This window comes from Callionymus lyra, chromosome 4, assembly GCF_982586985.1.
Source record: "Callionymus lyra chromosome 4, fCalLyr1.hap1.1, whole genome shotgun sequence".
Classification (NCBI taxonomy): Eukaryota; Metazoa; Chordata; class Actinopteri; order Syngnathiformes; family Callionymidae; genus Callionymus; species Callionymus lyra.
In genome coordinates, this window is record NC_141821.1 from 31,917,500 (window position 1) to 31,931,008 (window position 13,509).

Here is a 13,509-nt window from a genome sequence, read left to right on the forward strand (position 1 = left end):
GATGATGAACACAGTTGAAGGTCAATGTTAGTGATTGAACAAACATTTTTGTATCATTTTATTGATCAGAGAATCTTTGTACCAACCGGAATGTTTTAAGTAAGAAATAAAATATGATATAATGATGAAATAGAGAGGAGCAGTGCAGTCACTCATTCTTACTGAAAATCACTGAACTACATCACTTCCTGTGGCAGAGCCCCACGGCATGCTGGGTAGCAGGTGGGTTAGCCACTCCCCCCAGCTGCTTCTTGAAGCTAAACTGCAGCAGTAGTCGGAGCATAAGTTGCAACCGTGGTGGCCGCAGACGTAGAAGGTACAGTTGGTTCGGTGTCAGCTTCAGACGGACACAGGTCACCCTCATTCAGAGCGACTACAGGTCTTCCTTGCAGCCGCTGAGGAGTCTGGCACACCTGAAGAGTATAGAGGAAAATAAGTTGCTCACCAATGTAACAGTGCCCCCTGTCGTTCAACTAAGGGACAGTAGGTTACTCAGCAACACTCACTACACTCTCCAGTTCATTGCTGTATGTCTGCCCGTCCCTCACGTAGATGTTGAACCTTGAGAGAAAGACTTGTTAAAAAAGTACCTCATGTTCCACACTGACACACACTGACCTCAAGCCAACTGAGTCCAGAGAAGGTGCTGTCGCTCAGTGACCGGATAGCGTTGTTGTTGAGCTCAAGTTGGATCAGAGCCGGACACAACGTGAAGGAACCATCACCCAAGAATGTCACTTGGTTCCATCCTAGACGCAGCACACTGAGCGTGGGCAGCGACTGATCCACAGTCACACTTGGAACCTGGGACAATTTGTTTTGTTAGACAAGAGGCTCAAACACAAGCGACCTGAAGGACTCTCACTTTGTTGCTTGCCAGGTCAATCTCATAGAGCTCATTGAAGACCTGGAAGGAGGACCAGGAAAGGCTGGAAAATAGGTTCCCACGAAACAGCAAAACCTAAATAAAGAGGTTTTGGGATGAAACGCTGAAAAATAAATCGGCTACAACTTCCAACTCCAAGGCAACATCAGTGGAGATAAAACCCAAAAAATCCAGCAGAATATTGTATCTAAGGGACAATGAAAGGTTTTATATTAATAATGATACCAACGAGCTGATTATTAGCTTTAAACGTTGATTTTAAACAGGTGCAACAACTCTGACTGGAGACCATCGGTGGCCTTAATCAAAAACACAACCCATTCTCCCAGAGAAGCTTTGGTGCTTCCGTCTCAAATGAAAGTTTATGCAAGTCATAACTGACTTCAGACATACCATCCATGTGGGACATATCTGTCAAACTCATGGCATGGGGGCCAACTCTAGCCTGCCTAGTAAGTAAGTAAGTCATTTTTATTTATATAGCGCTTTTCCAGTCCAGGGTCACAAAGCGCTTAAACAATCAAAACAATATTCAATAAAGTATATACTTTAAAGATCAAGATAAAACTGATAACACAACAGGAGTCATTTTATATGGCGTGTTGGGTGGTTTGCTGAAAATCCAATGAGATTAATGACATGATTATTAAACTTGACCTATAGATATGCCACGTTAAAGATAAGATAAGGATTATGAATGCCAGCAATAAGACTTCCAATAATAGTAAAACAGAGATTGCAGGACAAGGAATCTCTGGGTTACAATTAGGGTAAATACAAAAATTGTCCAGTCCGGGACCAAGAGTTCTCAAAGACTTTGATCACTTTTGTGTTTAAATTTGACTCCCCTGACTCCAATCATTAATGTGTCCACGGAATTAAATTTACTTTTCTGTTTCTCTGTTATTGTTTTGTTATAATTCCTTAAAAAATATATCTGACTAGATTTCATCGCTAAGCAAATGTTAATCAAATTTCTCGTACCTGGGTCGAGGGTTCAATTCCGTCTGGGACGCTACTAAAGCCTGCTGCGGTACAGTTGGCCCTCGGCCTGTGGTCTTTATCCCTGTCCCTGCGACAACCTTCGAGGGCATGACCTGCAGGAGGATGAGCGAGCAGGATGATGCTGATGATGAAGAACTTCATTGCTCAAGAGCACAAGTGTTGCTCCTCGACTGCTCTCTGACAAGTGTGTGAGGTTGTAACTGACAGACAGGAAGTGTATGCATTTTAGCTGATATTGACCGTTTCCTTTTAGGTCTCTTTGTTTTTCTTACAAACTTCTGTCTTTGTTTAGCAGGCGCATCTGCCTCTTCTTCTACTTCATGTCAGATGGTAGAATATTTGGCAGTTCAACTCGACACAAACACAGAAATGCTTGCACAACATTCCTCTTTCCATCTCTTAATTGTTAAGTATATGACACATTATCCACAATGTCCTTAGTCTGCCCCGGGACCTCCTCCTAAACCTACAAACTAACCTGTATATCTCATTATGTTTTATATGAAAGAAAAGAAAGAACATATTTTAACATATTTGACTCCTGCAACATTATCAAAGCACCTTAGGGGAAAGGTCCGACACAGTCCATTACGTATTTATCAATTTAATTACGATTGACAGCCTGCTGGTTTTGTCATACATCGGCATGTTGAATTCATTTTTTCCGTTTGATTTTGATCCATAATATATACGTTTAAAACTGGGGTCCTATCACGGTGCGGAACAGAGAAACCCAGGCGCAGAGGTATTTGCATAGACTTGGTTTTATTCCGTGGGAAAGGCATTAAATGTTAACTGTCATTTAATTTCATAACGTTTTCACGTAGTTAAATTACCTTTTTTTTTTAGCTTTTTTAAATGTTTACTGTCCTTTCATTTCATAACGTTTTCGCGTAGTTAAATGACAATTTTTACGCTTTTTCAAATGTTTACTGTAATTTCATGTCATAACGTTTTCACGTAGTTAAATTAAATTTTTTTAGCTTTTTTAAATGTTTACTGTCATTTCATGTAATAATGTTTTCACGTAGTTAAATGGCGGACAACACGGTAAAATAAACAAATGACATTTTTTACATTTCTTTTTTACGCATTTAATTGTTAACTGTCATTTCATAACGTTTTCACAAAGTTAAATGACAATTTTTACGCCTTTTTAAATGTTAACTGTCATTTTATGTCATAATGTTTTCACATAGTTTCAGCAATGCTTCTGTTAACTTGTTTTTTCAGATGTATAACGTAAGCAAAATGTAGGCTTACAACATTGTTTCTGTTTATTTAAATCATTAGTAAGTAAGTGAGTAATTATTATTTTTAAGCAATTGAGGTTCAAGCAACGTTTATATATATATATATATATATATATATATATATACTCACATTTATATACCATTATATATACACACACCAAATGAGCATTGATGAAACGTTAGTAATTATTATTGTAACTATACTGTTGTATGTTTTTTAAATTTTTCTAAATTGAAACATTGTCTGTGTTTACTATCTTTAAATCCCTTTAGTTACACATCTCAATACAGATGGAGAACAGTCAAATAACAATTGAGAAATGCAACAAGTGTTGCTCCTTCTATCACTGCCCTCTTTGTGAGGTCACAAAATTTAAACCAGCGAGGATGGACAAAACTGAACAACACATTCAAAGCCACTACAAAAAGGCAATCATCCATGGAGGTGTGTACAGTATATCTTTAGTTAGTTCCTCATATGTTGCATCATAAACGTCTAACCATTTACATTTTTATGTTTTACAGACTATATGATACACAGATCCGGGCTGGGCTGCAGACCAGAACCTCACTTCCATTGTCCCTATTGTGGTGATACAGCTGCTAGAAAAGTTGATTTTATTAGGCACATCAAGAAACATCAATTGCGTAGTACAGCTCCAACAACAGAAGCCACTTCAATAGAAGAAACCAAGCCTAAAGAAGCAAGTAGACATAACTCACCCATGGCCAGCGAACCAACTACACCGACTTCAGAATTTCCTCCTGCAGCCACTGACATGCTGACAACCCCATCAGTGAGAGGCCGGGTTCGTGTGCAGCCTGTAGTCCGACAACGGTGCAAGGTTTGCAACATTCTTATGAATGTGAAGAACCTCAAAAAACATTTTGAGCGATGGCACACCAAAAAAGGGACGCATCTCTTTGATGCCACATTCCACCATAGAAGTCAGGTCATCGACTTTAAGAATGGTATATATGTGGTATAATGCTGGGAAGCATTCACACAATTGAGTTACTGTTTCTCTTTATTCCTCTTACTTCTGACCTAAACTTTGTTCCGCTTCTACTTCCACAAATTTAATCCGAATTGAACCTTTCAAACTTTTATCAATTCAGCTCGTTCCCTTCTTTCAGGCTATGTTCTACCTCTCTTTTATCTCTTCCCCTCTTTCTTTTATTCCACTTTTTCTACCCTTTTTTTCCCCCATTCATTTCAATGGGGAAACCCTTCAACTCATGTTTCGACTCCTTCCACTTCAATCTCTGATACTTTCCACTACTAATTCCACTACTACTGCCTTATACTTATACTTATAATTATATTTATACTTATAGTTTTAGTTATACTTATACTTCTCTTGTACTTATACTCCTCCACTTTTTGACTCTTCCACTCTTTCACTCCTTCACTCTTCCACTCCTCCACTCCTTCACTCTTCCACTCTTCCTCTCTTCCACTCTTTCACTCTTCCACTCCTTCACTCTTCCACTCTTTCACTATTTCACTCTTTCACTACTCAATAGTTAAACTTATAGGTATTCTTATAATTATAGTAAAACTTATACTTATAGTTATAGTTAAACTTATAGTTAAACTTATACTAATAGTTATAATTATAGTTAAACTTATAGTTATACTTATATTTATACTTATAATTATAGGAAAACTTATACTTATAGTTATAGTTAAACTCATAGTTATACTTATAATTATAGTTAAACTTATAGTAATAGTTATAATTATAGTTAAACTTATAGTTATGCTTATATTTATACTTATAATTATAGTAAAACTTATACTTATAGTTATAGTTAAACTTATAGTTATACTTATAATTATAGTAAAAATTATACTTATATTTATAGTTAAACTTATAGTTAAACTTATACTAATAGTTATAATTATAGTTAAACTTATACTTATAGTTATACTTATAATTATAGTTTAACTTATACTTATAGTTATACTTATAGTTATAGTTATACTAATAATTATACTCTCCTTCACGCCTCCACTCCTCCAATACTCTACTCATTAAATCCTCTTCTCCTTTACTCCTCTACTCCTTCACTCCTCCAATACTCTACTCATTAAATCCTCTATTCCTTCACTCCTCTACTACTCTACTCCTTCACTCCTCTACTTATTAAATACTCTACTCCTTCACTCCTCCACTTCTTCAATCCTCTACTCCTTCACTCCTCCACTTCTTCAATCCTCTACTCCTTCACTCGTAGTAGAACTACACGTATGAGTACTACTACAAATACTAGAACTACTACGAGTACTACAAATACTAATACTACTAAGAATACTAGTACTACTACACGTACTAGTACTACTAGGAGTACTACAAATACTAGTACTACTAGGAGTACTACAAATAATAGTACTACTACGAGTACGACGAATACAATTACTACTACGATTAATACTAGTACTACTATGAGTACTAGTACTATGAGTACTAGTACTACTACGAGTACTTATACACGTACTAGTACTACTACGAGTACTACACGTACTAGTACTAATAGGAGTACTACAAATACTAGTACTACTACGAGTACCACGAATACAATTACTACTACGATTAATACTAGTACTACTATGAGTACTAGTACTACGAGTACTAATACTACTACGAGTACTTATACACGTACTAGTACTACTACGAGTACTACACGTACTAGTACTACTATGAGTAGTAGAAATACTAGTACTTCTACGAGTACTACGAATACTAGTACTACTTCGACGAGTACTACGAATACTATGAGTACTTGTAGTACAAGTACTAATAGTACTACGAGTACTAGTACTACGAGTACTCATACTACTAGTACTCATACTACTACGTAGTAATAGTACTACAAGTAGTACCTGTACTTGTTGAACACAGACCAAGATGACACAATTGATCAGGTGAAAGCAATCGTGGATAAATGAACACATGACTTCCTCAACCAGACCCTGCGATGGATCACAGATTCACTGATGCACTGAGACAACAGTGTTTTTAGAACCTATGAAGAACTCAAAGACAAAATGAAAATAACAGGAACCATTGCTTAATACTGTAAAGATATAGGAAAAAGTATTGTCAATTTGTTTCATGGCTTGATGGTCTAGTGGTATGAACCTTGCTATTGGTGACTGAGGTCCTGGGATCGAAACCTGGAGGTGACATGACACTTTTGTTTCTCTCTTTGTGTAGATATGGTTTGTGTGTAGTCTGTGGAAAAGTTATCTTTTATCTCTTCCATTCTTTCTTTTATTCCTCTTTTTCTACCCTTTTCGCCCGTTTAATTTTAATGGGGAAACTCTTCAACTCAACTTTCAACTCCTTCCACTGTAAACTACTACTTCTACTACTAATTCCACTACTACTTCTACTACTACTTCCACAACTACTACTTCCACAACTACGTCCACAACTACTACTTCAACTACTACTTCCACTTCTACTAATTCCACTACTACTACTTCCGGTACTACCAATTGTGTGAATGCTGCTCAGCATTCACACTGCATTTTCGTCCGGGAATGCACTCTTTTCTAGTTTATTTTTGATTTTGAAACAATATGCAAAAACTTTTATCTTAAAACATTGAGAGATTCTCTATAATGGTAAAAATAAACAAGTGAGTAAATAGTTCATAGCAATACAATAAGTACTTGTTTATGGTAACCCTTGTTGCAGGACATAAACAACAAAAACAAACTAAAATGGAACGTTTCACACCTGTATACGTGCCTGTCATGCGCAGTATAGTTTTCAAAACATGTTATTTTTTATTTAAGTCACATTACGTAGCAGGTATCATTAGATCATGCATTATCTGCCAGAAGTATCTTTAACGCGCTGTTTACTAACTAGTCGTGTTGTTTCTAATTATAAATAAACTAAATACGTGTTGAACGTTCAACTACCTCCCCGTTTAATTGAATTGAATCACGCTTTGTCGTTCGATATGCAAATCATGTTTATCATTTGAATATGTTACAGTTTAGTTTTTAAAACATGCTCGCAAACAGGTATTTAAAAATGGCGCCGTTTAAAAAAAAAAAAAAAAATTCTCGTCTAAAACAACTTCCTGTCTGGATTTACATTCAGTCTGAAATTACCTGCTGCAGATGGACCCTCCTCAACTGCAGCAGTAGTCGGAGCATAAGTTGCAACCGTGGTGGCCGCAGACGTAGAAGGTACAGTTGGTTCGGTGTCAGCTTCAGACGGACACAGGTCACCCTCATTCAGAGCTACTACAGGTCTTCCTTGCAGCCGCTGAGGAGTCTGGCACACCTGAAGAGTATAGAGGACAATAAGTTGCTCACCAATGTAACAGTGCCCCCTGTCGTTCAACAGTAGGTTACTCAGCAACACTCACTACACTCTCCACTTCATTGCTGTATGTCTGCCTGTCCCTCACGTAGATGTTGAACTCGTTGTCATTGAGATAAATGTTGAAATAGCCCAGAGAACAGGAACAAGCCCAGGGATTGGCTGAGAGGAAAAGGTACGGAACATCCGGCTTCTGCTTAAACCAGCCACTGGGCATCATTCTGATCTGTTACACCAAAAAAAAATCAATTTAAAGGAATCAGCGTCATCTTTAGGTCATATTTCCAAGCACAGACTGTGGATCTCAAGTGAACCCAGCTACCTTGTTGTACTCCAGGAGGAGAGTCTCCAGAGCGACCAGAGGATGAAGCAAAGCGGGAGGAAGCGTCTTGATCTCATTGTACGAGAGGTCCAGAACCTTGAGAGAAAGACTTGTTAAAAAGTACCTCATGTTCCACCCTGACCCACACTGACCTCCAGCCTACTGAGTCCAGAGAAGGTGCTGTCACTCAGTGTCCGGATAGCGTTGTTGTTGAGCTCAAGTTGGATCAGAGCCGGACACAACGTGAAGGAACCATCACCCAAGAATGTCACTTGGTTCCATCCTAGACGCAGCACACTGAGCGTGGGCAGCGACTGATCCACAGTCACACTTGGAACCTGGGACAATTTGTTTTGTTAGACAAGAGGCTCAAACACAAGCGACCTGAAGGACTCTCACTTTGTTGCTTGCCAGGTCAATCTCATAGAGCTCATTGAAGACCTGGAAGGAGGACCAGGAAAGGCTGGAAAATAGGTTCCCACGAAACAGCAAAACCTAAATAAAGAGGTTTTGGGATGAAACGCTGAAAAAGAATAGGCTACAACTTCCAACTCCAAGGCAACATCAGTGGAGATAAAACCCAAAAAAAACAGCAGAATATTGTATCTAAGGGACAATGAAAGGTTTTATATCAATAATGATACCAACGAGCTGATTATTAGCTTTAAACGTTGATTTTAAACAGGTGCAACAACTCTGACTGGAGACCATCGGTGGCCTTAATCAAAAACACACACCATTCTCCCAGAGAAGCTTTGGTGCTTCTGTCTCAAATGAAAGTTTATGCAAGTCATAACTGACTTCAGACATACCATCAATGTGGGACATATCTGTCAAACTCATGGCATGGGGGCCATCTCCAGCCTGCCTAGTAAGTAAGTAAGTAATTTTTATTTGTATAGCGCTTTTCCAGACCAGGGTCACAAAGCGCTTAAACAATCAAAACAATATTCAATAAAGTATATACTTTAAAGATCAAGTTAAAACTGATAACACAACAGGAGTTATTTTATCTGGCGTGTTGGGTGGCTTGCTGAAAATCCAATGAGATTAATGACATGATTAGTGACATCTTGACCTATAGATATGCCATGTTAAAGATAAGATAAGGAATAGAGATTATGAATGTCAGCAATAAGACTTCCAATAACAGTAAAACAGAGATTGCAGGAAAAGGAATCTCCGGGTTACAATTAGGGTAAATACAAAAATTGTCCGGTCCGGGACCAAGAGTTCTCATAGACTTTGGTCACTTTTGTGTTTAAATTTGACTCCCCTGACTCCAATCATTACTGTGTCCACGGAATTAAATTTACTTTTCTGTTTCTCTGTTATTGTTTTGTTGGCATTCCTTAAAATATATATCTGACTAGATTTCATCGCTAAGCAAATGTTCATCAAATTTCTCGTACCTGGGTCGAGGGTTCAATTCCGTCTGGGACGCTACTAAAGCCTGCTGCGGTACAGTTGGCCCTCGGCCTGTGGTCTTTATCTCTGTCCCTGCGACAACCTTCGAGGGCATGACCTGCAGGAGGATGAGCGAGCAGGATGATGCTGATGATGAAGAACTTCATTGCTCAAGAACACAAGTGTTGCTCCTCGACTGCTCTCTGACAAGTGTGTGAGGTTGTAACTGACAGACAGGAAGTGTATCTATTTTAGCTGATATTGACCGTTTCCTTTTAGGTCTCTTTGTTTTTCTCATCATCCACTGACCCTCCCATTGGTCAACCCAACATCACCTATGAAAGCAAGTTATGAGAACTGTGAGGACCAGTTGGACCACTTTGAGTTTATATCATACGCAGATGATGAACACAGTTGAAGGTCAATGTTAGTGATTGAACAAACATTTTTGTATCATTTTATTGATCAGAGAATCTTTGTACCAACCGGAATGTTTTAAGTAAGAAATAAAATATGATATGATGATGACATAGAGAGGAGCAGTGCAGTCACTCATTCTTACTGAAAATCACTGAACTACATCACTTCCTGTGGCCGAGCCCCACGGCATGCTGGGTACCAGGTGGGTTAGCCACTCCCCCCAGCTGCTTCTGGTATCTTCCCCACCTGCGTCATTATTACTTTTCAGCTCCCACCCTCCGACCAGCCAGTCTTTCTCCTGCTTCTTCCCCCCTTCATCTTCTCTCTCCTCCCTGAGGATCACGCTGTAGCTCCTCCTGGCTACTTCTCTTGCCCTCTCGTCCTCCCCCCTCTTCCTCCATTCGTCCCTCTGATGCTCCTCCACCACTTCCTTCCAGGCCTGCTGGCCTTGCTGCTTGCTGAAGTGACGGTATACAGTCGTCCGGTACACTTCCCCACCCTCCACCTCTGTTGACCCGCTCATGGGTGTCTCTTGAGAACCCAAAACTTCAGCCCCCCCTGGAGGAACTCCTCCCTCTGCTGAGACAAACAGAACAGAGCGATAAAGTGCAGTCACTCCCTCGTATGTACTGTATGCCAGCAGCTCCACGGCTTCCTTCATCTCTCCTCTGGCTCTAAGAGAAGCTTTCAGAGGTTGATACGCCCTGCGGTACCATACCACCAGAGTGCCCAGGGTCACGAGCACACATGCTGCCGATGAGAGGCAGAGCATCAGACATCCTGCAAACAACCAAAAGCAGAAGATTCGTGCAGAGCCTCTTGCTTCGATGTCGCCATCAGCTCTACCAGGAACACTGTGGGTCACCCAGGAGGCTGTTGACATGGGAGGGTCTTCCGTCTCACTTATAGCTGTGAGGGTGGTTTCTTCCATCAGAACGTTGGTAGGAGCCACTGTTGCCAGTGTGGACCGGTACCACCACCATGTGTGGGTTTCTACAGTGACTCTTTGGGTTGTTTCAAGCCAAACTGCAGCAGTAGTCGGAGCATAAGTTGCAACCGTGGTGGCCGCAGACGTAGAAGGCTCAGTTGGTTCGGTGTCAGCTTCAGACGGACACAGGTCACCCTCATTCAGAGCGACTACAGGTCTTCCTTGCAGCCGCTGAGGAGTCTGGCACACCTGAAGAGTATAGAGGACAATAAGTTGCTCACCAATGTAACAGTGCCCCCTGTCGTTCAACAGTAGGTTACTCAGCAACACTCACTACACTCTCCACTTCATTGCTGTATGTCTGCCCGTCCCTCACGTAGATGTTGAACTCGTTGTCATTGAGATAAATGTTGAAATAGCCCAGAGAACAGGAACAAGCCCAGGGATTGGCTGAGAGGAAAAGGTACGGAACATCCGGCTTCTGCTTAAACCAGCCACTGGGCATCATTCTGATCTGTTACACCAAAAAAAAAAATCAATTTAAAGGAATCAGCGTCATCTTTAGGTCATATTTCCAAGCACAGACTGTGGATCTCAAGTGAACCCAGCTACCTTGTTGTACTCCAGGAGAAGAGTCTCCAGAGTGGCCAGAGGATGAAGCAAAGCGGGAGGAAGCGTCTCGATCTCATTGTACGAGAGGTCCAGAACCTTGAGTGAAAGACTTGTTAACCCTTTATCTCATGTTCCACACTGACACACACTGACCTCCAGCCTACTGAGTCCAGAGAAGGTGCTGTCGCTCAGTGACCGGATAGCGTTGTTGTTGAGCTCAAGTTGGATCAGAGCCGGACACAACGTGAAGGAACCATCACCCAAGAATGTCACTTGGTTCCATCCTAGACGCAGCACACTGAGCGTGGGCAGCGACTGATCCACAGTCACACTTGGAACCTGGGACAATTTGTTTTGTTAGACAAGAGGCTCAAACACAAGCGACCTGAAGGACTCTCACTTTGTTGCTTGCCAGGTCAATCTCATAGAGCTCATTGAAGACCTGGAAGGAGGACCAGGAAAGGCTGGAAAATAGGTTCCCACGAAACAGCAAAACCTAAATAAAGAGGTTTTGGGATGAAACGCTGAAAAAGAATAGGCTACAACTTCCAACTCCAAGGCAACATCAGTGGAGATAAAACCCAAAAAATCCAGCAGAATATTGTATCTAAGGGACAATGAAAGGTTTTATATCAATGATGATACCAACGAGCTGATTATTAGCTTTAAACGTTGATTTTAAACAGGTGCAACAACTCTGACTGGAGACCATCGGTGGCCTTAATCAAAAACACACCATTCTCCCAGAGAAGCTTTGGTGCTTCTGTCTCAAATGAAAGTTTATGCAAGTCATAACTGACTTCAGACATACCATCCATGTGGGACATATCTGTCAAACTCATGGCATGGGGGCCAACTCTAGCCTGCCTAGTCATTTTATGTGGCGTGTTGGATGGTTTGCTCAATGAGATTAATGACATGATTAGTGACATCTTGACCTAAAGATATGCCATGTTAAAGATAAGATATAATGAATAGAGATCATGAATGCCAGCAATAAGACTTCCAATAATAGTAAAACAGAGATTGCAGGACAAGGAATCTCCGGGTTACAATTAGGGTAAATACAAAAATTGTCCGGTCCGGGACCAAGAGTTCTCAAAGACTTTGGTCACTTTTGTGTATAAGTTTGACTCCCCTGACTCCAATCATTACTGTGTCCACGGAATTAAATTTACTTTTCTGTTTCTCTGTTATTGTTTTGTTGGCATTCCTTAAAAAATATATCTGACTAGATTTCATCGCTAAGCAAATGTTAATCAAATTTCTCGTACCTGGGTCGAGGGTTCAATTCCGTCTGGGACGCTACTAAAGCCTGCTGCGGTACAGTTGGCCCTCGGCCTGTGGTCTTTATCTCTGTCCCTGCGACAACCTTCGAGGGCATGACCTGCAGGAGGATGAGCGAGCAGGATGATGCTGATGATGAAGAACTTCATTGCTCAAGAGCACAAGTGTTGCTCCTCGACTGCTCTCTGACAAGTGTGTGAGGTTGTAACTGACAAACAGGAAGTGTATGCATTTTAGCTGATATTGACCGTTTCCTTTTAGGTCTCTTTGTTTTTCTTAGAAACTTCTGTCTTTCTTTAGCAGGCGCATCTGCCTCTTCTTCTACTTCATGTCAGATGGTAACATATTTGGCAGTTCAACTCGACACAAACACAGAAATGCTTGCACAACATTTCTCTTTCCATCTCTTAATTGTTAAGTATATGACACATTATCCACAATGTCCTTAGTCTGCCCCGGGACCTCCTCCTAAACCTACAAACTAACCTGTATATCTCATTATATTTTATATGAAAGAAAAGAAAGAACATATTTTAACATTTGACCCTTTCAACATTATCAAAGCACCTTAGGGGAAAGGTCCGACACAGTCCATTACGTATTTATTGAACTATGATTCTTGTGACCCCGGTCTGTGACAGGTGCTCTACAAATAAAGATTACTTTCATTTTTTATTTTTGCTACTATTGACAGCCTTCTTGTTTTGTCATACATTGTCATGTTGAATTCGTTTTTACATTTGATTTTGATCCAAAATATATATGTTTAAAACTGGGGTCCCACATGTTGTGGCAGAGCTGGTTATAAAAAAATTGTGTCACTTGTATTATTGAAGATAATGCACACAAGAAATAAAACATTCTTTGTCTAATTTAAAGCAGTATTTATTTTAAATCTTTTGTTTTCATTCTGTGAGATCTGTAGATAAAAAAAACAAATATGTTGTATAGTGATCTTCTCCTTCCTAGCCATCCTGTGAAAAGATGACCACACTTACATTAAATGAAACACATTATACTCGTATTTATACTTTTATTGCCAT

At 40.0% G+C, this 13,509-nt stretch overlaps 2 protein-coding genes across 2 annotated transcripts; both read right to left on the bottom strand.

Annotated features, from left to right (window-relative positions):
* Positions 1 to 45: 45 nt before the first annotated feature.
* LOC148082587 (uncharacterized) lies at positions 46 to 9,391 on the bottom strand. The gene is made up of 11 exons (XM_087788234.1): positions 9,225 to 9,391; positions 8,212 to 8,307; positions 7,965 to 8,150; positions 7,813 to 7,908; positions 7,537 to 7,716; positions 7,277 to 7,451; positions 1,871 to 1,983; positions 866 to 961; positions 619 to 804; positions 507 to 561; positions 46 to 413 (listed from the first exon to the last, which is right to left on the bottom strand). Exons 1-10 carry the CDS (start codon positions 9,384 to 9,386, stop codon positions 520 to 522), a joined length of 1,332 nt encoding a protein of 443 aa, XP_087644360.1. The 5' UTR covers positions 9,387 to 9,391; the 3' UTR covers positions 46 to 413; positions 507 to 519.
* Positions 9,392 to 9,699: 308 nt separating this feature from the next.
* Positions 9,700 to 12,653, bottom strand: LOC148082588 (uncharacterized). Its single transcript, XM_087788235.1, has 6 exons — positions 12,454 to 12,653; positions 11,580 to 11,675; positions 11,333 to 11,518; positions 11,180 to 11,275; positions 10,902 to 11,081; positions 9,700 to 10,816 (listed from the first exon to the last, which is right to left on the bottom strand). Exons 1-6 carry the CDS (start codon positions 12,613 to 12,615, stop codon positions 9,788 to 9,790), a joined length of 1,749 nt encoding a protein of 582 aa, XP_087644361.1. The 5' UTR covers positions 12,616 to 12,653; the 3' UTR covers positions 9,700 to 9,787.
* Between the last annotated feature and the right edge of the window lie 856 nt (positions 12,654 to 13,509).